Raw genomic sequence first — 23349 nt, 5'->3', positions numbered from 1 at the left:
TGTCCCCTAAACTAAGCAGTATTTTCTAAAAGTGCAATTTAAACAAAACAGGTGGGATTTCTGAAATAGTTAAGCAGCCGTAGCAAACAGAAGTAAAATAAGGGTTTCAGTACTTGTGGTATTTCATTGTTAGTCCCTTTAAATTTCAGAGCCTGCGATCCAAGTGACCATTCCCCAAACAGTCAATACCTTGCAATATGGGTTTTGTTTGGAGCTCAACATAAGTGCCCTATCAATAAGGTTATTAACTACTACTAAGGGGAAAAAAAAAACAACCACCACCCCTGGAGCTCTACCAGCCTATGACTAGACAAGCCAAGTGTGAAGGTGCTGTATGACCCCATGGAAGAGTTAAAAGCCAAGTTATTTTCATGCCCAAACTTGGACTACACATTCAAGGAACCTCTCCCCCTCTCATCACTACATATGCCAGTTACATAGGTGGTAGGTTGTGCATGTTATACTTGGAAATATGTTAGATGTTTCATGTCCCCTTCTAGCCACTGCTCCACAGAGAGAACAGCGGCTTATTACCATGACTATTGATAGGGATCAATGGGCACCCCCGTTGCTGCTTGGCGTAATTTGGAGGCCTTAACCCCTTGCCCTACTAGGCCCAAAAGTGTAGCTAAAATAATTGCCATATATGAGCAACAGGCTTAATAATTCTGCAAAATATGTTTGTCTGTATAAAGGGCACCAGGGAGTAAAAGCAGAAAAGAGGAACCAAGAGGCCCTGGGATGCCCAGCTGATAACATGCATAGTCTAGCAAGAACTTTTTGCTAAAGTAACCGCAAGCAGGTGTCCAAAGATAGGCAAACCACCAACGAAACTGCCAAAGTACAATAACAGGAAAAACCCAATATGGAAAGAATTGAGCTAGCTTGCTTAATTTGCAGTAATGATCCCAAATAAGGGAATTTTAATACGTGATGCTTTGTGGTTTTAGCCTTTATAAGCTTGGTGAAATTTGTTGAAGGGAGGGCAGCCACTTCTTGCGTAGGGTTACGCTGTCCCTCCCTGCATGCATGCTTGTATTCAATAAAGGTGCTCAGGCTGTCTGATCTAAAAATCAACCATGTGGTAGAAAAAGGCTTGTACTTTTGGTGCTGAATGTATCAGGTTCAATCCTCACTGACAGTACAAGGGGTGGTAGCGGTGGATATCATGATACAAGGCAAAGTAAAGGAGTTCCATATTCTGCTGAACAATGACCATTAGGAGGAAGAGTTGAGCACCTCCGAGGAGTTCCATTCAGTCTTTGGTTGCAATAGATGGTGTCCGTGATGGACTGAGTTGCTGTCTGACATAGAAAAGCATTTGATGTCTCCACGATACAAACATTTGAATGTGATATAAAGATTAGGCAGGTTAAAAATGCACTCAAGAGCACGTCAGTCACATGACTCAAAAGGTTAAAGAACTAAAGAAACCTGTTCCAAGGAGGAGTGGTTTGTGTAGAGGTAACCTCTTTCCCCTCTCCTTTCCTATCGGGGGAGGGTAGGGGAAGAAAGAGAATACCTGCACCTTTTTTAATATTACAACTTGCTCTTTGAAACAAGCAAGTAGGCAGAAGAAAAATGGACAAGCTACATGTCAAAAGATACAAGCTTCCATCAAGTGTTTGGTAAAAGACAGTTATCTGTTCCATAACTGGCATTCCTCAAGATGTGTGGCTCAGGTGTATTCCACAGTAAGTGTGCATGCTCGCCACGTGCACCGGTGCCGGACGTTTTCCCTTAGCCCTGGGAGATGGTGTTAAGAACTCATCAGTCTGAGGTCAGCTGTGACCATTCTGCACAAAACCGATTGGAGAAGGGAAACTTTATTGATGGTGGATCCCTGATGAGAACTGGCGGGGCGCCCCCAGGAGTCCCATCAAAACCGCCTTTTCCCCGCCTGCTTGCCCTTGGAGGACCCAGGCTGGGGGCAGGCCGAGACTGCCTCAGTGGGCACCTCTTATACTCCCGCAATTTTATAAGCGGTTTTGTATTTTCGGTGGGTGGCCTGAGAGCGAGTCTGCTGCGGCTTGAACTTGTTAGGTTGAGCCGGAACATAGAGACCCAGAGTCTGGAGAGTCATGCGGGAGTCCTTCAGACCATGTAGCTTTGTATCCGTTTGTTCCACAAACAGAGCATTGCTGTCAAATGGGAGATCCTGCATGGCAGCATGCGCCTCGCTGGACACTGCATCCGAAACTGCCTGCAGGGTTGCCCTGGCAGCCGCTGTACCCTCTTCCACCAGCGCTTTGAACTCCTTCCTGTCGCACTCCTGGAGGGAGTCCTCGAACTTGGGCAGGGAACCCAACAGATAGAATCCATACCAGCCCAGGAGAGCCACCCGTACCTGGAAGCTCGAGGGCAAATTCATTTTTTCTTCCAAAAGAGTCCAGCCTCCATGAATCTTTATTTTTGGGGGTAGGGGCTGGCTGGCCCTGCCGCTCCCTGTGGTTGACCGACTCGACCACCAGGGAGTTAGGAGCAGGGTGGGTGTATAAGTATCCATGCCCCTTGGCAGGTACAAAATACTTGCATTCCACTCTCTTAGCGATGGGGGCCAGTGAGGCCGGTGTTTGCCACAGGGCATTTGAAATTTTTTCCACCCCTTCATGGAGAGGCAAGGCCACCCTGCCCAGTGCCGAGGAGGACAGCACATTAAACAGGGAGTCCGAGGGCTCCTCCATCTCCTCTGCTTGGAGCTGGAGGCTTGATGCCACCCTTTTTAAGAGTTCTTGGTGGGCCCTAAAGTCCTCCTGTGGGGAGGGAGGCAGAACCGTAATCGCCTCATCCAGGGAGGGCGAGGAGGCCAGCATGGTACTTTGTGTGACCACCGGCACTGGAGGGTCCACCATGTGATCGGTCTCTGGGCACGGCGCTGAGGATGTACATCCCACCGACCCCTTCCTCTGAGGTCTGGAGAGGGTGGCCGATGGTCCTTCTGAGGCTCCAGCCACCAAGCAAGCCCCCACCAGGGGCTGTCTTGGGGGCCACAGTCCACTGGTACCATTGGGCTGGCCATGGGGCCTGGTGCACCTGGCCCAACCTAATGATGGACGACTACAAAGGGAGGCTGGGCTGACATACGACCTGCCACTGTCCCCGGACTGGGAGGAGTGGCAGTGCCAGAAGTGATGCTGACCACGGGACCGTGATCCTGACATGGAGGACTGGTACTGCCCAACAGGTGCTCCATGATCGGCTTTGGCAGGTGGACCCGCAACAGCAAGATGCTGCTGATTGACGCCCAGGCCTGCGGAGGTGGTGCCTTGGCAGGGTCCTGGAGCAGGACACCGAACGGGAATGACATTGACATCTGTGCCATGACTGGCTGTGATAACCCCTCCGAGATGAGGACCTTTGGCAATGTCTGCCTTGGTCACGACGGTGTTCTCTCCTCGAGGCAGAGCGGTGCCCAGAGTCTTGGTCAGACGGAACCCAACCAGACAGCCCGGTAGGCGTAGAGAGCAACGTGATTTCTTGCACCAGAGCAGCTACTTCCACAGCGTCAGTCCAAAGACTGGACAAGATGAGCAGAGAAGGAACTGACAGTAGCAACTCTCTTTAGAGCTAGAGTTGATAAAATCTAAATCTCTACTCATCTTCATTAAAAGAGCCAGAAAAGGTGACACAACATTAATCTTCCTTTTTCAAGCAGAATAATCCTATAATCTAAGCAAGATGTTGCAGAGGTACTGAAGTGATGTACTATCTTATCCTGCTAGGAGTCTGAGTAATATTCTTCAAGAGTTTTCCATAAATCAACAAAACAGATACAAATTTAAAAAAAAAACCTCACTTCTGCGGTTTAGAATTTAAAGTTAAGCTTTTCTAATCCAAGTAAGGGATTTAAAGACAACCACTGCCCCATTATTTTAAAATCTCAGCTTTAAAAACCTGAAAATCAAGTCTTTACTATTATAAACTGGTAAGGCTTAGTTACAACCTCCTACCCACCAAAGGACCTAGAAGTTTTGATACAATTCTAGAGAATCAAAATGTATCTAGTTTAACTATAAAGAACTCTGAACTTCATACTGAATTAATCCTAGGACATGTTCTCTAATACCCGCTTACACCATGCCTATCCTTATAGAATTTGACAAACTTTTCAAAGTGCACTTTCCATTCTTTGTACTATATGGCACTGAGGTGATGGGGGGAAAGAGAGGAAGAAGGATAACATTGCAAAAATTCAGCCAATTAAAAAAAAGAAGCTAAGGTCCTTTGTCCAAACAGGGATCAGTAGCATAGCATGTCCTACTGGTGGGAAGTCTACTTTCAGCAATTACTAACCTTCAATTAGCAGCAGCTAAATTCAGAGCAAAAGAAATTAAGGTATTTAAAAAACCCCTAATGGTGGAAAGCACATTTCCCTCAAGATGGTGAAGAGGAAACTATTTTCCAGATAATTTTACACAGGGCACCTTCCTGACAATTCTCCCAAGGGGACAGACCCTAGGTAGTATTCACTACAGTTGTGATGTTGGGCTGCGTCAGCCCATCAATAACCAATGCACGCTCAAAGCTTTAGACAAATGGACCAAACAGAGAAGGTATAAAATTATTTCAAAATTGGTGGCACCACCCAGGCAGGGAACAGGTATACACAGTGTAAATAAGGCTAAAAATGAACTTAATTAAAAAGGAGACAATTAATTAATTAATACAAGCTGTGTTTTTCTTGCCTTTATGGAAACAATACATACCTCATAACATCAAGGCCATGTCAAATCCAAACCCCAACACAATTATGGAAAGTCACCTTCCCAATGATGCACATTTGGGGCAGTAAAAGAATGGACTCCTCTCTAGCTGTCCCTGCCTCGGCCCCCCTAACAGTTGCTCCTGATCCCTTGGTGGCCTGCCTCTTCTCACTACTTGGCTCTCTCACCAGGTCACATTTTTTTCCCACCTCTCCTGCATGGACAGAATGTCATTACATCTGATCCTTGACCCCAACTCTTCACCCCATGATGCTTACACCCTTCTCGTAGACATTAAGTTGCCCGTATCCCTTTAAATCAGGGTGCTCAACACCATCTTCCAAAGGGCTAGTGGGGGAACAAAAGCCCTCACCTTGCACTGGCTTCCAAGGCCTGCTCTGTCAGACACCTTGCCACTGCCTCCCCGGACTACTACTTACTACAGCCTTCCCTCAAGCCTTTTCCGCTACCCCTTTCTGGGCTCCTTCTAATGAGCAGCATCACCCAGGGTTTCTCCCCAGAGGTCCAGTTCCTGTCCTTGTGTCAGGAACAGCTACAGGAGCTTGCTCCAATCCTGTCTCTGTCAGGTAGCACCCCCTGGTCTTCTGCCTTACCCTGCAGGAGCTTTCTTATTCCTGCTGGTCTTTCCCTTCTCATTACCAAGAGAGACTGCAGAGTTCTTCCCTTTCTCCCTGCAACCTCTTTCTGCTTCAGGCTGCCTCTCTTTATAGCACTCCCCAGCTCCTCCCCAGCTGGGCTTCATTTCTCATTAGGCCTTGCTTACCCTCCAGGTTCAACCAGGTGGGTTAACTGGTCTCTCAAGCCCACATTAAGCCTTTCTGCAACCCCCCAGCACAGGGACCTAAGTGTAAGAGAGAGCACCTGTGTCACTGCAAACAACAGTCTTCAATGAGTATGACAAGGAAAAGTATCAGTTTCTGCAGCAACACCTCATTGGACTATGATCTGAAAAGCAACAGAAGTAGGGTTGCACTGCACTGGCTTTTTGGCAGTAGAACAAGTTTCAGCTTGATGTTATCCTCATTTCACTACTGACTCAAAGCAGGGATTTTGGGGAATATGTTCAGTTCAACTGTCTCCTATGTCCCATAAAAAAACCTATGTGGATTTCTTAACACAAGCCTCATAAGCTACTTTGCAGGGACATTAGGGAGGGTTTTTGGTCAGAAAAGAAGACTCATTTCCATAGATTAGATGTGTTTTTTTTTAAATTGGAGATATACCAATCTCCTAGAACTGGAAGGGACCTTGAAAGGTCATTGAGTCCAGCCCCCTGCCTTCACTAGCAGGACCAATTTTTGCCCCAGATCTCTAAGTGGCCTCCTCAAGGATTGAACTCACAACCCTGGGTTTAGTAGGCCAATGCTCAAACCACTGAGCTATCCCTCCCCCCCAAAAAAACTATTTAGTTTATTTAGTACAAATCAAACACAACTTCCACCAGGGAACTTCCATGAACCAAGACTCACAAATACAATCGTATACAGCAGAACAGGCCAACACTGAGCACTGTCCCACCGTCTAACTCTTCAAGACGATACTGAACAAAATTAAACAGAGAAAGAGCACTATTACAAATCAGTAGTTACTATTGGAGAACACACCTGACTGATATGTTTTATTCAGGACTGAGAAAAGTGGCCTATTTCAACAGTAATTACTTTCCTCAAATGGACTAGAACCCAACCATTCTCCTGCTTAAGTGATGAAGTAGGTTACCATTACAAGCAAACTGGTATAATATGTAAGATGCATCGTTCTCTTGTGCAAGACTAACTCCTCCATACGTTGTACTTATTGATGAAGGTAAGTGATAGTGTATATATACCAGCATGAAAGAAATTGCATTGTTATAGATTATGTACAGTTGCTTCATGTTCTTTGCTGTACAATAGTTTTACTTTCCAATACACTCTACTAAAACAATATTCAAGTTTTAAACAGATTTTTACCATTAATATAAAGCCACAGAGAAACATGTAAATGAAACACACAAAACAGCTTAGCAGCCACTACAACATCCATTAACAGAGAAAACAAGAAAACTTTAATGCAGGAAGTGAGTTGACGTCACTTTGCCTTACATACTTGGATGTCCATAATGGAATACAGGACTCGGCGGGGTAACATAGCTGACCTGATGCATCTGAATAGGATTTACAGTATTTTGGAATTGTGAAGGATTACCATAGGAGGGATTTGCAGGATGCCAAGTGCTAACATAATGATAGGCAGGTACTAAAGAGACGCGATAGTCAAACCCAGGTGGAAGTGGCTGGCCATAGGGATCTGTCACTACTGGATAACATACTGTTCCGTGGAATTGAGGTGGAGGCTCTACATTTTGGAAAGTACCTGAAAAACACACAGGTGACATATTTTAACATTCTGGCCATTTTTATGCAGTCCTTCATTTTCATTACAATTGAAACAATTGTATGACACTGACAAAACAGAACATATCTAGATAAATAATAATTTATGCCCATATGATGTGTACACTGAGAAGAAGACCATCTCAGCTCTTGAGTAAGTCTGGAAGGCAACCTGCTTACTCACAGAGGTGTTCCGGGTCTGGTTAAGTATTCATTGCCTATTGATTGTATTTCTTTTTGTTGAGGCTCAGAGGAAGGGCAGATCCCCTTTTGAACTTCTCTGGGGAGCTGCAGGACAGTAGGGGATTTAAAAAACAAAGCCGAAAAATACCTTTCTTTGTAACCTCTGACTAGATACTATGATGATGGATATGGGGTAAAGAAACTTAATAGAATAGGTTATAATTGCAGCAGAACTGCAAGCCTGTGTAATTGTCATTGATCAATTAATACTTGTGACAAAGATATGCCAGTTTCTACCATGTTTACTCCATTAGCCCAATATCAGAGACTTTTTAATGAGGCCAGACATCTGAACTTTGACATCTTCTACTCATTTAACACAGCCCCTGCCACCCACCCTTAACTATATGCCTCTTACAAAACTGTTGGGTTGAGCTAACTGTTGCTGTAACTTTATACACAGTGGAAGAGAGCCAGCGATAATGGCTGTTTAGACAGCCAAGACATCGAACAGAGATCAATAACCATGGCTCCAGTCTTCAGTTTTTAAAAAAAAAACATAAGGGAACGGCTACTAGTACTCAAAATGTAGGATTTTTTTAAATACAAACATCATTGTGGTTTGTTGTGTGTGGGTCAGAAAAGAAAAAAACCATCACGAGGCCCACACAATTTTAAACACTCGACATCCCGCCCAGCTTTGGAAAAAGAAGGCCCGTCTAGAAAAGCAGCTACAGTCTACCAAGGTCAAGCCAAAAATATATTTTTTGTTTCTTGCTGGGGTTACCTAGCCCTGAATATCAGCAATTCTAAATCATAAACTTAAGTAATATATCAAAAACAGCAGACCCCCAACCCTAAAATAACCTATAAAGGAGTAGGGCTCACACAGTCAATTCTGATTTTTTGCCAGCATCTATCCCTGGCTGTAGGTAACGAACAATAATTTAAAAAATGATAGAAGACACTATCTCCTGTCACCCACCTATACAGGGCCATACATTATCCTAATTTTACATTAGAACTCAATTTTAACACCCCCTCCCCACACGTGTTTTCACCAATTCCAGAGGCCATTATATGCAATTTATCATTTGTCTCTTCTAATGGGAAATGTAAAGAGGCCCGTTACACTACTCCAGTGAGCTACAACCATTAGTCACATTGGTCTTCAATTTCAGTTGACAAAGCAAGGAAAAAGGACCATATCAATCAACTATGCTGTGTCAATTGGTAAATCAACAATAAGACACCCATTTCTACTTAATGGCTCACACTCACATACACAAATGGTCAGCGGAAAATACTAACCATTTGATGTTTCTGGGGAAACTTGCTGGAAACTCCCAACGTCAGTGTACAGCTGAGGTACTGACTGCTCCACCATGGGGGCAGGCTCGGTATATGCTGAGTCAGCTTCTGCAGGTGGTGGCAGTGGTGCCTGTTGCCTGTACGCCATGGAATGCCAAAAGCTCTGATGGTAATACTTAGGAAATTCAAAGTAAGGAGAGACGTTTTAGAGTCCGTGTGTGTGTACTTTCCTCCCCCCACCTCAGTAGCACTGAGCCATTAACATTTCCAGAAAATGGTTAACAATGTTGTACACATTACATCTTGCAGACTGCCAGAAAGTCACCACAACGCCTCTCCACCACTTGCATCCGAAGAAGTGGGTATTCACCCACGAAAGCTCATGCTGCAAAACGTCTGTTAGTCTATAAGGTGCCACAGGATTCTTTGCTGCTTTTACAGATCCAGACTAACACGGCTACCCCTCTGATACTCTCCCCAAGCACTTTTCTCAACTATATTATACCCTCCCGAAGAATTAAAAATGTCCCCCGCCCCCACATTTTATGATATAGGAAAAGAAGGCATTTTGAGGCTTTTCTGTTGCAGGAGAGGCTCGCATGGGCCTTAGTCCACAGCATATTAGCATTATCTAGTCCATCAGAATTAGAGGGCAGATGCAATTCCAGTGCTGGCGTTACCACCTGCTGAGCACTACAATCTCATACCGCCATTTTTGGTGTGCCACATACCAATAAATATAGAGAAGGTCTTGCCAGTAATTTACCCTCTATTTATTAGTAATTGCTATAATGTAGAATGTCTTGTTGCATTCTGTAAGGTCCTTATCCTGACAGGTGCCAAGAACCCTCTACCACCATAGGGTGGCTGGTAAGGCCATAGAGTCAGTAGGAACCCTGAGCACTGGGGCCCCATACCTGGAGAATAATGCTCAAGTTTCAACCCTGGATTATTAATAATGCTAAAGTCAACTAGATCACATGGCCGTTTGAGCATCAGCTGGGAGTTAGGACTTACCATGGACTTAATTGTAGCCGAGATCAAAATCAGGTGCCTGGTTTCTGTCCTGCTGACTTGCTCAATTGCCTTGGACAAGACACATGGGGCCCAGGAGAATTTTCCCACTGATTTCAAGAGGCACTTGACAACGCTCTTAACCTTAAACTTCTCTCTGTTTTACCCACCCTTTCCATATAAATGGGAAGAACAATGCTTTACCCACCCATCTTCAGAAAGCCACCCAAATGAAACTCACTGCATGTAAATGCTCTTTATGAGTTTCACAATTTACAACTCAAACTTCCTGCACTGTAAGCTTAGTCTCCTCCATGCACACATGCATGTACTAATAGCCAAGTGCACAGGAAGCATATTCAGAACACTTAAAAGCCCTATTCAGGCACATCAATGCATCTGTCAAGATAGGTAATATTGTACAAGCAGTTTACCATACTATATTTGACAAGCACTTACCTGCAATCCCAAATTAAAATAATACTGCACTACCTTTGTATCTGAAATTAGAAAACATACTATAATTATTAAGGATTGTGGACAAAAAACCACCCAGAAACGGACATCTGTTTGTGGTCCTGTTAAAACTATGTCAATGAATAAAAATAAAATTGTTCATCGGACAACATTACTTTTTCTGAATGTATTTTTAGAAAGAATCTGACTCAAATTGTTTTCAAAAGTGATATTCTCGAAGTTAGCACATATCTGTAAACAATCTATGCAGTTTAGCACAATAAAAACTGGATTAACCATTTTGACAAGTAATACATTAACAAGTAACATTAATAAGAAAAACTAAAATGAATGTATTGCTATAAATTGTTTGCTCAATGATGCTCTTCACAGAACGACTATAATCCATCAAAAGCAGCAAAGAATCCTGTGGCACCTTATAGACTAACAGATGTTTTGCAGCATGAGCTTTCGTGGGTGAATACCCACTTCTTCGGACTTGCATCCAACGAAGTGGGTATTCACCCATGAAAGCTCATGCTGTAAAACGTCTGTTAGTCTATAAGGTGCCACAGGATTCTTTGCTGCTTTTACAGAACCAGACTAACACGGCTACCCCTCTGATACTATAATCCATCAGCGGCTATTACAAATCTTAAAACAAATGATAATATATTAAAGTAGAAATTACCATGGCCTAGATTTCCCAGAGTGACTAGATATTCTGGGCACTCAATAGGGCCTGATTTTCAGAGGTTCAGGATTCAAACAAACACTTTCTGAAAATCAAAGCCTGTTGAAGTTTGTCAAATTGGGCAACCAACATTTAAGGCACCTAAAACAGTTTTTTTAGAAAACGTGGACCTAAAACTTCCTAAAGATCTGTAATTTCAAGTGAACAATTAATGGTTTTCCATATTAACTAGCTTGTTTCTCTGGGCCAGGGGGATAACTGTAAGAAGTAGAATCCCATTTATCTGACCCTCCACTGCCTGACTCTCAAGGTATGTCTACACTTTCCGTGGATTGACGCTGCGGCGATTGATCGACCCAGGGAGGGAGGGGGTCGATTTAGTGGGTCTAGTGAAGACCCGCTAAATGGACTGGAGATCACTTTCCATCGACTCCGGTACTCCACCGGAACGAGAAGTGTAAAGTAAGTTGACGGGACTCCCTGCATTAGCATTCCAGATAGAGCCTCTGAGACTGCACTAGTAAAATTCTTATCCAAAAAAGGTCTTGTAAGGTGACGCTAAATTCTTGGTGACTATTACTGTCTTGTATTTATAGATGAATCTCACTAGCCTCACTGCTGCTTGTCTGGCAGGCTATATTTTACTGAAGATTATTCTGGGTTCTATACATTTAAAAGAGCATTGTAAACAAAAACTGCCTCCCCCCTGCATTTGCTGCTGTTCCAGTGTTCCACAGACATCACTATCTTCACTATTAGCCTGTCATTTCATTCTCCCGGTCCCCAATCTCCTGCCTCAGTCTGGGGAAAGTAAGTTAGGATGGTGGAGAGTGAGCGACGAGCGGGAGAGAGGGGGAAATGGAGTGAGCGGGTCAGGGCAGATCCTGGGTTGCACTGAAATTCAAAAAGTGATCTTGGCTGTAAAAAAGTTGGAGACCACTGCTGTAGGATATACAATCCGGAGCGTGCACTGTTAGAGAATGCATCCCTCTTACCTTGAGGTAGATCACTGCCATTGGGATCGTAGGAGTAAGGCGGAGCAATGCTGCCACTATCTCCCACCTCGCTGACAGTGGGAGTGGGCGCTGGATGATATGGGTATGGCACTGGCGGAATCACTACTATGTAAAACAAAAAATCAAAGTCTCATGTCAGGTTTTCAATGGTTTTAAAACAAGTGAGCTACTAGCCAGTGCAGTTAGTATGAACTGTCATCATACTCTCTAAATGTATAGTTATCAGCTTCTGTTCTAAGGACTTAGCATTCCTTCTGGACAAATTAAAAAGTCTTTGGGATTTTTTAAAATCCCACTTTTTGTCTTATGGTTTGCATAGTTAAATTCCCTTTGGTTTGAACTGTATTACCTACTCTCATTACAGTCAAGACGAGAGACATGACTAACTCAAACAACTTCATAAAATAAATCTCTGCAGTATCCTTTGTGCATTTTTGGCTTCCTAATGGAAGTTAGGTGCCTAAATAACTCTAAGGAAGTGAGCCTTTGTGTATAGTCAGCTTCCCTTGCATAGTCAGTTTTAATAATTGGAGATATAACTATCTCCTAGAACTAGAAGGGACCTTGAAAAGTTATTGAGTCCAGCCCCCTGCCTTCACTAGCAGGACCAAGTACTGATTTTTGCCCCAGATTCCCCCTAAAGATTGAACTCATAACCCTGGTGTCAGCAAGCCAATGCTTAAACCACTGAGCTATCCCTACCATAGCTAGCTGTCTCACAGCCACAAGGGCTGTGGGAAATAAGCAGCAGTTTTTTAAAGAGTTAGGGAAGTGTGATTATGAAACTCACAAAAAATGACTGCAAGGTTCAGGGTAGGGACAGTAGCTGAAATGACTGTATAAGCGTTTTTAAACTGACTAGATTCCAAGTGGCTCAGGCCCCTTGAAACAAACAGTTTATTTGTTTGTATAAGTTTCTTTGTAACACCACCAAGTGGCTAACCCACATAGCGCAGTGGTAATCAGAACTGCAAGCATGCAGTGATCACATAAAGTAACTTAACCAGCATGTAACCAAAACGACAACCTGTGAATTGAGATGGTTGGTATGGGAGAGGGGAAAAGGAACGAGACTAGAGCAAAAGGAAGAATCCATGGAAGGTGAATGAAATTAGAGAGTACGGAAATTTGAGCGCATGGAAAAACTCTCATATGGAGAGATTCAGATTGTTTATTTTAGAAAGCAGATGACAGAGTGGATACGATTAATGTTCTCTGTATAAAATAATGCTCTAGAGAAGGTAGCTAAGGAACTTCTCTTGTCCTTGTCTCATAACTTAACGGGGGGGGGGGGGACAAAAGGTAAAGGTGACAAATTTAAAACATAAAAACAAAATATTTTGTCACACAATGAACAGTTAGGCTGTGGAACTCATTGCTACAGAAAGACACTGAGGCAAAGAAGTAGCAAGGTTCAAAGAGGGATCAGACATTTACATGGATATCAAACTATCCAGAATTAGGATAAAAGCTTTGGATGGGTGTGACAAAGTTGGACTGTTCTTAATGTTTCCTCTGAATACTGTCTGGGTGCCTCAGTTTCCCCTATGCATTTCTTAAGTCTCTAGGTGGTGGGATAAAGGCCAGTGTGCATAAATCACTGACACTCTGTCTCCATGGCAAACAATGGCCAGGCCCTTCCCCCCTGCAAGGGGATGCTAAAGGTGTGGGAGAACAAAAAGATCAGGTGACCTCCTGGCCTGGGAAAGGAACTCAGCAGAGGAGATGGGGCTGGAGGGGTTTTCAGTTTTGGGAGCTGGCTGGGGACGAGGACTGAGGGCAGATTCAGGCTAAATGAATCATAGAATCATAGTGTATCAGGGTTGGAAGGGACCTCAGGAGGTATCTAGTCCAACCCCCTGCTCAAAACAGGACCAATTCCCAAATAAGTCATCCCAGCCAGGGCTTTGTCAAGCCTGACCTTAAAAACCTCTAAGGAAGGAGATTCCACCACCTCCCTAGGTAACCCATTCCAGTGCTTCACCACCCGCCTAGTGAAAAAGTTTTTCCTAATATCCAACCTAAACCTCTTCCACTGCAATTTGAGACCATTGCTCCTTGTTCTGTCATCAGGTACCACTGAGAACAGTCTAGATCCATCCTCTTTGGAACCCCCTTTCAGGTGGCCAAAACCAGCTATCAAATCCCCCCCTCATTCTTCTCTTCTGCAGACTAAACAATCCCAGTTCCCTCAGCCTCTCCTCATAAGTCATGTGTGCCAGCCCCCTAATCATTTTTGTTGCCCTCCGCTGGACTCTTTCCAATTTCTCCACATCCTTCTTATAGTGTGGGGCCCAAAACTGGACACAGTACTCCAGATGAGGCCTCACCAATGTCGAATAGAGGGGAATGATCACATCCCTCGATCTGCTGGCAATGCCCCTACTTATACAGCCCAAAATGCCATTAGCTTTCTTGGCAACAAGGCCACACTGTTGATTTCTATCCAGCTTCTCGTCCACCGTAACCCCTAGGTGCTTTTCTGCAGAACTGTTGCCCAGCCATTCGGTCCCTAGTCTGTAGCAGTGCATGGGATTCTGCCGTCCTAAGTGCAGGACTCTGCACTTGTCCTTGCTGAACCTCATCAGGTTTCTTTTGGCCCAATCCTCTAATTTGTCTAGGTCCCTCTGTATCCTATCCCTACCCTCCAGCATATCTACCACTCCTCCTAGTTTAGTGTCATCTGCAAACTTGCTGAGAGTGCAGCAAGTGGAAAAAGCAATTAATATCGTTTATGGATTTAGGTAGCTGGAGCCATTGGAAGCCACCACACAAGGTACTGGGCCAATGAGCAGCTAACCCATGTGGGCTGAAGGATTTCCCTAGGGATTGATTGCAAGTACAGTGACCCAGGCATTAACCGGTTGCAGCTGTGTGTACTAGAGGCAGAAAAATGAGGAAGTGAGCAGGAATCCTGCAGTTGTGGGGAGTCGAGACAGAGGTGCTTGGCTGGAAAGGTAGGTGTGGAAATTGTGAGCAAGCGAAGTGTCAGCTTTGTTCCTATTGTGTTCAGGAAAACAGGACATTGGTGCAATCTCTATTTATAAAGTATGTACACAAAGAAATACCTGATCCATGTCACTAATTTCAACTCCTTACAGCCAAGCCTTGCATATCGGCTTGGCACTTGTGCTGAGGCAACAATATTAAACTTTGTGCTTCAGGGCTTAAGCCAATCTCTGATAGAGACAAGGATGGGACCTGATGCTGGGGGCAGATTAACCCACATCTGCCCACTGCACCTACACCTTCCTATAAAGCATCTGGAACCAGCTACTGTCTAAGACAGGATACCAGACTAGATGGGTGCGGTTCCTATGCAAGTTAGGGAGCCATCAATGTTTGTTTGTGCTGAAGAGGGACTCCCAAGGAGATGTAAACCTTGCTTGTCAGTGCTCCCTCCAAAATGTGATCCATATGAGGAAAGTCAGCAGTGAGGGTAAGAAAGATTCATAGCCAGGGCCGGCTCCAGACCCCAGTGCGCCAAGTGCGTGCTTGGGGTGGCGTGCCACGGGAGGGTGGCAGGCAGCTCCAGTGGAGCTCCCGCAGGCATGCCTGCAGAGGGTCCACTGGTCCCGTGGCTCCGGTGGACCTCCCGCAGGTGTGCCTGAGGAGGGTCCGCTGGTCCCGCGGCTTCGGTGCTGCGGGACCAGCGGACCCTCCGCAGGCACGTCTGCAGGAGGTCCACTGGAACCGCGGGACCGGCGACTGCCAGAGCGCCCCCCGCGGCTTGCAGCCCTGCTTGGGGCGGCGCAATTCCTAGAGCTGCCCCGTTCATAGTGAAATGAACCATATTCTATGGAAATACCTTGAAGCACTCATCAGTGTGTGGGGGGAGAAGTGAGGAAGAACAGGAGTAGAACCTGAAATTTACAGTTTTGTATCTAACACTCTACCTGGCCTCCTAGCAAAAGAAGGGGATTCCAGGATGGGCTGAACTGCAGTCTGTGGGGGAATGGGTGTGGTAACATTGTCTTGAGTGGATGTTGCCATGCTGGAGAAAAAGACTGTTGCTGGAGCATTAATAACACAAGAGGAGGTTGAGATCTCTGCAGATTTCTCCATCACCTGCAAAAGAGCCAGGAGAGTTTTCAATACACTGCCAACTTCGATTTAAAACAAAAAACAAAAAAACCCAAGAAACCCACATCTCTGAAATACTACCTGGGTCTGATAGTTTTCCTATCTATTTAGGCTGAGATACTCAGAGGAGCATAAAGGAATTAGGAGTCCAATTCCAGCCTAAAATCCTGCAGAGAATATGGACCAGTGACCCCCCCCCCCAATTTTTGCACTGCTACAGACTAGGGACCGAATGGCTGGGCAGCAGTTCTGCAGAAAAGGACCTAGGGGTTACGGTGGACGAAAAGCTGAATATGAGTCAACAGTGTGCCCTTGTTGCCAAGAAGGCTAATGGCATTTTGAGTTGTATAAGTAGGGGCATTTCCAGCAGATCAAGGGATGTGATCATTCCCCTCTATTCAGCACTGGTGAGGCCTCATCTGGAGTACTGTGTCCAGTTTTGGGCCCCACACTACAAAAAGGATGTGGATAAATTGGAGAGAGTCCAGTGGAGGGCAACAAAAACGATTAGGGGGCTGGGCACATGACTTATGAGGAGAGGCTGAGGGAACTGGGATTGTTTAGTCTGCAGAAGAGAAGAATGAGGGGGGATTTGATAGTTGCTTTCAACTACCTGGAAGGGGGTTCCAAGGAGGATGGATCTAGACTGTTCTCAGTGGTAGAAGATGACAGAACAAGGAGTAATGGTCTCAAGTTGCAGAGGGGGAGGTTTAGGTTGGATATTAGGAAAAACTTTTTCACTAGTAGGGTGGTGAGGAACTGGAATGGGTTACCTAGGGAGGTAGTGGAATCTCCTTCCTTAGAGGTTTTTAAGGTCAGGCTTGACAAAGCCCTGGCTGGGATGATTTAGTTGGGTTTGGTCCTGCTTTGAGCAGGGGGTTGGCCTAGATGACCTCCTGAGGTCCCTTCCAACCCTGAGATTATATGATTCTATTATTTTGATTTCAATGATATCAATATTTGTATTGTGCTGGGATTCTACATGGCATTTTACATCATAACACACTATGCAAAAAACTCCACCATCTCCACGAGGGCTTTTAATATTAAATGAACAAACACAATATGTCCACTACACAGGGATGCTATCCTGAGAGTTCACATATATATTCTGAAGGAATTCATGCAGCAATTGAGTGATCACCAATATCACTTCACTTCTAGTGTTTAAATCGAGTGCACATCTACAGTACTGTGTGATATTTTTTAAAAAATTATTCCAGCAACAGCGAGTGAGTGTGTGTGTGATGGGGGGCAGAGGGGAAATTATGTATGTAAATTTAATGCAGTTCAGGCCAAATCTGCTTCCTCGCTGACTCAAGTAAGACTATCAACGTCAACGGGACTACTCTCATCATAAAGCAAGTAGGCTTTAGCCCCAACCCTGTGAACATAGGTAGGCAGACCACCTCTTTAGAGAAGAAAGGGTTTTGTTTTCCTTCATTAATTTTTCAACTTTTCATTGTCACATGTGACTTAATGGTCTATGATTGAGATTACTTTCTGGGAATCTTGAGGTGAGACAGAACCTGTCCCTCCACCCTGAAGAGATTTCAAAGCAAAACAGTGTATTTAAAATGTAGAGAAGCTACAAGATTTCTGGGGGAAAGGAGCGGGGGAGGGTGTGTGAGCCAGAAACCCAAAAGTCTTCTACTTATTCTTTAATTTTCTAAAATATACTCAAAGATCCTTCAGTTTGCTTAACCCCCCTTCCCTGCAATTAACTGGAGTCGGGCCAGTTCACAATTGCTCTCTGCATTGCCAGGTGCAGAGTAGTCTTCTATACAGTAACTCCTCACTTAATGTTGTAGTTGTGTTCCTGAAAAATGCGACTTTAAGCAAAACGATGTTAAGTGAATCCAATTTCCCCATAAGAGTTAATGTAAATGAGGGGGTTAGGTTCCAGGGTACTTTTTTTCACCGGACAAAAGACTATATTATATATATATTGTGATAGACACAGGCCAGCTGGGTACAGCAGAATAGCAGAAGGCATATACTGGCCACTGGATTAACAGTTTTCTGTTCCCTGACTGACCAGAGCAGGGGATGCTCCAGGCTAATGAGAACACCTGACTCTAATTAACCTGTAACAAGTCAGGTGAGGCCATTAAGCTAATGTGCGCACCTGACTCTAATTAAGGCCCTGCTGATACTATACAAAGGGCTCACTCCTGTCGGGCAGAGGAGAGCCAGGGAGCCAGAGGAGAGGAAGTGAGGCTGAAGGGCTGGTTACTGAAGATACCCCCAAACCATCATTAAAGGAGCCCTAAGGTAAAGGTGAAGAAGGGAGAAGCAGGAGAGCTGTGGGGAAGTGGCCCAGGGAAATGTAGCAACTCTGGCAGTGAAAGGTTGGCTGCCAACAACTGCTGCCATTAGGGTCCCTGGGCTGGAACCCGGAGTAGAGGGCGGGCCTGGGTTCCCCCCAACCCACCACTACAGGAACAGCTCCTGGAAGGGGAAGTCCGGTCCCTGTCAGGACAGGAGGCTGAACAGAGACCGGGGGAGTTCTCTCACCAACCTCCTTGCAGCCTATGATGAAAAGGGCTCAGTAGACTGTAACCCTGGCCCTAGAGAGAGAAGGGCTATGTGGAGGGTCACAGTGAGCCACTGAGGCTAGCATAAACCGCCTAGAAGCACAGGACCCACAGGAGCAAGGTCAGAGCTCTGCCACAATACACACACACACACACACACACAAAATAAGTTTTAAACCAACAATTTAATACTGGTACACAGTGATGATGATTGTGAAGCTTGGTTGAGGTGGAGGAGGCAGAGGGTGGGATATTTCCCAGGGAATGCCTTACTGAGAAATTGGCTGAGCCCTCAAGGATTAACTCTGACACTCTAGACGGCAGCAGGGATGGAGGGAGGGGAGAGAGATATGCACATTTCCCTTTTAAGTACACTGCCTTGTTAATTAGATCAGCTTGTTGAAACCACAGCTGCTGCCAGCAAAGCCCTGTCCTGTCCCAACCCTGCTCTATGGAAGATGGGGTAAGCGGGGTGCAGGAGCGGGGGGAACACCTTGACATTAGCCCCCCCTCTTCCTCCCGCCCCCTCCACACAGCAAGCAGGAGTCTCGGGGAGCAGTCTGGAAGTAGAGCAAGGACTGACAGGGATTGGAAGGGGATTTCAATGCAAACAGTCCCCTCTCTGAGCAAGAGTCAGGCTAGCTCTAACCCTACTAATGCGAGACTTGTAGAAGCGAGGATTGTGTGAGGCGAGGGGGAAAGAACTGTGGGAGAAGATGTTGTGACCTTGTGTTAGATAAGTATGGAATGTAGAGTAGAGGCTAAATAGAGGTGAGAAAAATAAGATATCAGGATGACCTATGTCTAAACAAACTGCAGCTGTTGCTCACTGTTGTATGTAACAAAGGTATAAATGCTTGCTGAATTGTTTACCTGGAGAGAGACCTGTTTAGCTCTCTCCCTCCATGCAATTGCTAGAGAAAATAAATTATCTGACTTGCTGCACCCAACATGAGAGTGAGAACTCTGTTTTTCTCCGACAATTTCGGGGCTCGTCCAGGACGGCAACGCCTGCAGAGACAACGGCAGCTGCTGTGGATCGTTCCCCTTCGAACTCCATGGTGCCACAACAGAGGTAGAGACCTTTTGAAATCTCTATTGGGGTATTGGAGAAGGACTGACCATGGGGCTGTCTGTCCCTGTTGGGCTTACGCCATCTGAACTTATTGACTATGCAGCAGGATCAGCTGCAGAGCGGTGCTGGGGAACTGTTTTGCCACCCCCAATAAGGTAAATGCATAAGGGAAATGCGCTAGGTTAATGCATCGGTGCTGAGGGGTTTTACCACCTCAAGAGGGGCTTTGACCGCCTCAGATAAGGGAGAAGTGTATTGAGTCCGGATGTAAGGTAGGCTTTGGGAGGGGGGAGGAAGGGGGAGAGAGAGAGAGAGTGTGTGTGTGTGTCTGTGTATGTGTGAGTGAGTGAGAGAATGAGAGTCGCTGGAAGGTGCCCAGAGTATTCTGTGAAGCTGGTGGACTCATGACCAGAAATATTGTAACGCAAACCCAGTCACTTCACCTAGTGGATCGGTGAAAGATCCGACCCACGGTGGGTTGCCTCTGCCTGGCATCATCCAGCAAGGGGCCTGCCTGGGTCTAGGATTGTGTGAACCCATCTTCCCTCCCCTTTCCTCTCCGTGTGAGGCAACAAGAGTAAGCGGCACCGTCTCTCTGAGACTAGCCGATGCTCTTTGCTGAAGGGAAGTGTAGGAGGGTCGTGGCCATCCACGTTGGCCTCTCCTGTGTGAGTGACCTGTGGTGTGATACCCTTAGTTTATGAGCTGCTCGCAGACAGGGTGCCCTCCCTGTGTCTGTGTGTGATTGGAAAATGGGTGGGGGCAGTGTAAGCATTCCCTCTCACCCCCTAAAGGTACCCCAGCATATTACATGTACATACATAATGGTTCTAGAACCTGCAGGTATTTAGACAATTGGAATCTTTACACGCGTGAAAATCCATCTAAACAATGCCCACAAGAAGGGACCTTCAATCTAGATAAGGTCATACATTTCAGAGGAGCTTTTAATCACCAAAAAGGCTCTGACACACAGTGGGAGCAATTTGTCTATTGAGGAAAGGAACGAGTTAATTTGAAATTCGGCTTGGCCCAGAGATAAAGAGACAGCTGCTCTGCATTCAAGGTCAAGAATCAACGCAGACCATGCCAAGTACAAAGGAAAAATTGCTTTCAACCCCAGCTGGCTGTGAAAAAATATAGACAGAGGCAAACCAAAGGCAATACAAATTGCAGGACTGAGATGACATTTGCAAAGCTTAGCTGTCCAGTGAGATCCAACAGTGTGCCTTTGCGACCCTGGAGCCGGTGTGGCTTGGTGACACAGAAGAAGCCACAGGCAGCCGCCCTGGACTGGAATCTCTGAAAGAAAGGCCGCAGGAGACCCCATGGTGTAAAAGAACAGCCCTCCCAAGAGCGGAAGCAAGTTGGAGATTCTGGACAAGCCATATACAGGATAATCTCCCATCCACCTCCCCCTGCGCCCTTTGCTGGACATTATACACAGACGTGGCCAGTCCAGACGTATGTGTGCGACTATGAAAAAGGCTTAGGGCTTGGGGCATTAACGTTTTTCTTCCCCTGAGTAATGTGGGAGCGTTCCCAACACTCTCTGCTGTTGTTTTACCATTTTATTAATAAAGCTTTAAAATTCAATCATATGGTGTGTTTTCTTTATCTTTATCTTCCCGCAACGATCCTGTGGTGTCAGCCTGATCACTTGACACGAGGGATAGATTGGTAACAGAATCTGTCAGTTTGGTGAAAAAATGAGTAGTGGGGAGCCCTGCAGAATTACACCATCTATTTGTTTTGCCCTTGTTATTTTTATGTTTGCTTTGCTTGGTACTGTTGGTGTTCTATGTTGAGGATTGCATGATTAAAGGGTGTGCCCACTCAGACACAGTAAGTCTGAGAACTGGAGAGGGGTTTAGCAGAATTCCTCTCTCCACCCCGGTTGACTGGGAAGGGTGTCAGGTGGATCTATCCCCAGTCGTAGCGAACACGAACCAGGCAGCAAATCAAACCTATGCCCAGGGCAAGTTGCAGGCCTTGTGACAGGACTTCCAGGTAGAAAAGGAAGCACTGGCTAAGCAAGTACCGGTCCTGCAGGGACTTGTTAAAATTTAACCATTTGTGCTCAGCATACGCCGTAACAGCAGGGTGTTTGCCACAAAGAGGGAATTGAATAGTTAAATGCCGATGGGCCATGCGTTTTGCCCAGGTGGCAAATCTCACGAGGGAAGACTTGGGTAGCCTTGTGAGTAAGAATGTTTAAGGGAAGAGACCGGGGGGTGCGGGCTAGCTGAGAAGCCCACCCTCCTAGCTAAACTGGTAGTGGAACAAAACCGGTGCCCATAGAAGGGACGGTTCAGCGAGGAAACCAGGATTGGGCCCAAGCGGGCAGGCAACGGATAGAGAGATTGGAAAACAGGTTGGAAACCTGGAGGACATAGTGAAAGAAAAGGAGTAAGCAAGTACAGGAATGGGAAACTTAAATCCCTGGAACAATCATTGGAATGGTAAAATCTGAGTTGATCGGGTGTCCTTTTGGGAGATAAGCAAGTGATTTAAGGAAAGAGTGAGAAGTTAACTCTGTAGCTAGAGGGAATCAAGCAGTTGAACTTTGTAAAATGCTAAAGAGGAAAATTCTTGGTGTCTTTGAAACGTTTGTAAACAAATCCAGGCACAGAAATCATTTGGCTATGAATGATTTAGCTGAATTAACTAAAGAAATGTAACAGACAGTTTTACTTAATTCAAATCCTGTTAGGCTCTATGGGGCTACAGTAAGTGGTGTTTTCTTTCAGAGCGTTGTGTGTTTTGAAAGCAGGAGTTAAAGGTAAAAGGCAATCAAAATTCTGGCAGCATCAATTGTGTCTCTTTTAAGTAAGAGTCTTTAAGCTGTGGATAGCTTTGGATCCAGAAGCAAGCCAGAAAACATCCGTATTAATGCAAATTATCTAACTGATAAGGTAGGAGCCATTGAAACCTGGGCTGCCTATGAAACCAATACAAGAAACTATGGGGTAATTCCTCTGTTTTGCCTGAAATCAACAAAGGTATTTGTATATTTTAAGCAATGACTGACTTCCCAGAAGGGGTAGACCTCTGTTTTTCTGTCTTTCAGATAATCAGAGAAAACTGATGCCAGCTGAACAGCATTCAACGTACCATGCATTTACTAGCACAATAGGAATTACGTTCTGTGTCCTGTCTTGTGGTGTTTCTCTCGTGGCCAGAATTGTGTTTAATATTGTCATAGGACAGTCTAGTTTAAAATCAAACAGAAGGGTTAAATAAAAAAGCAGATACTTGTTTTATTCAATTTGGAATACAAAGTGTTTGGATAATATCAGGAAAATGTGATATACTAATGTCTAATACATTTGCTTAAGTAAGAAAAAGAAAACTTCATTGGCCAGATCTTTTAATTGAAAAAAATTGTTGTTAAAATTTGCATACCAACAGTCTTTGGAAGCAAGGATATGAAAGGTTAACTCACTCCCCACATTGCACATGGGATCCTTCTGGCTACCTCAGATTTCTAGCCAGAGGGCTGGATATGGTGGGAAGCTATTGGACACCAGAGGTTGTACCAAGTGGACTCCTCAAAAGTGGGTGTGCTTGTCCTGGCGTGTTGCTCCAAAGCTCTGTAATAAAGTTATTTTAGTGGAAGGGTATATATGGCATACATTGAATAATAAGACTAATGTACTGTATAATGGCAATGTTTATGTGTTCATGGTTGGGAAAAGGTGGTATGAGTGAAGAGCGGAAGTTTCCTTTGTAGGTTAAAAGAAGCCAAGAAAGGGGAGAAGAAAAAAAGAACACAATGAATTAACTCAAAAAAAATAGCTAGTATGCTCAGTCCAAAGATAAGATGCTGGCCCTACTCAAGGACACTGCTCACAGCTAAGGCTTGGCTGACAACCAAGAAA

At 45.1% G+C, this 23349-nt stretch overlaps 3 protein-coding genes across 6 annotated transcripts in view; all 3 read right to left on the bottom strand.

The window, feature by feature from the left end:
- The window catches only part of LOC120375536 (bone morphogenetic protein receptor type-1B-like), a 279242-nt gene extending 273763 nt beyond the window's left edge, over positions 1-5479 (bottom strand). The window contains exon 1 of one of the 2 annotated variants that reach the window (XM_039496231.1): positions 5318-5479. The gene's annotated coding sequence lies outside the window, so the exon portion shown is untranslated. The remainder of the gene's footprint in view (positions 1-5317) is intronic. The other variant, XM_039496235.1, reaches the window with a different exon arrangement.
- Positions 1828-5342, bottom strand: LOC120375542. The gene is made up of 2 exons (XM_039496243.1): positions 4707-5342; positions 1828-3517 (listed from the first exon to the last, which is right to left on the bottom strand). Exon 2 carries the CDS (start codon positions 3159-3161, stop codon positions 2145-2147), a length of 1017 nt encoding a protein of 338 aa, XP_039352177.1. The 5' UTR covers positions 3162-3517; positions 4707-5342; the 3' UTR covers positions 1828-2144.
- Positions 5480-6804: 1325 nt separating the features above from the next.
- The window catches only part of LOC120375537 (putative bifunctional UDP-N-acetylglucosamine transferase and deubiquitinase ALG13), a 48178-nt gene continuing 31633 nt past the window's right edge, over positions 6805-23349 (bottom strand). For all 3 annotated transcript variants that reach the window (XM_039496236.1, XM_039496238.1, XM_039496237.1), the window contains 5 exons: positions 15670-15841; positions 11753-11878; positions 10067-10107; positions 8594-8768; positions 6805-7079 (listed from right to left, as the gene is read on the bottom strand). In XM_039496236.1, coding sequence (XP_039352170.1) covers positions 6805-7079; positions 8594-8768; positions 10067-10107; positions 11753-11878; positions 15670-15841 — 789 coding nt within the window. The remainder of the gene's footprint in view (positions 7080-8593; positions 8769-10066; positions 10108-11752; positions 11879-15669; positions 15842-23349) is intronic.

This window comes from Mauremys reevesii, linkage group 12, assembly GCF_016161935.1.
Source record: "Mauremys reevesii isolate NIE-2019 linkage group 12, ASM1616193v1, whole genome shotgun sequence".
NCBI lineage: Eukaryota > Metazoa > Chordata > Testudines > Geoemydidae > Mauremys > Mauremys reevesii.
This window is presented reverse-complemented; position numbering and strand designations above follow the sequence as displayed.

Bases quoted from the DNA above. Each gene is read 5' to 3' on its own strand.
- LOC120375542 (XM_039496243.1), bottom strand. From the start codon at position 3,161: ATGTCAGGATCACGGTCCCGTGGTCAGCATCACTTCTGGCACTGCCAC.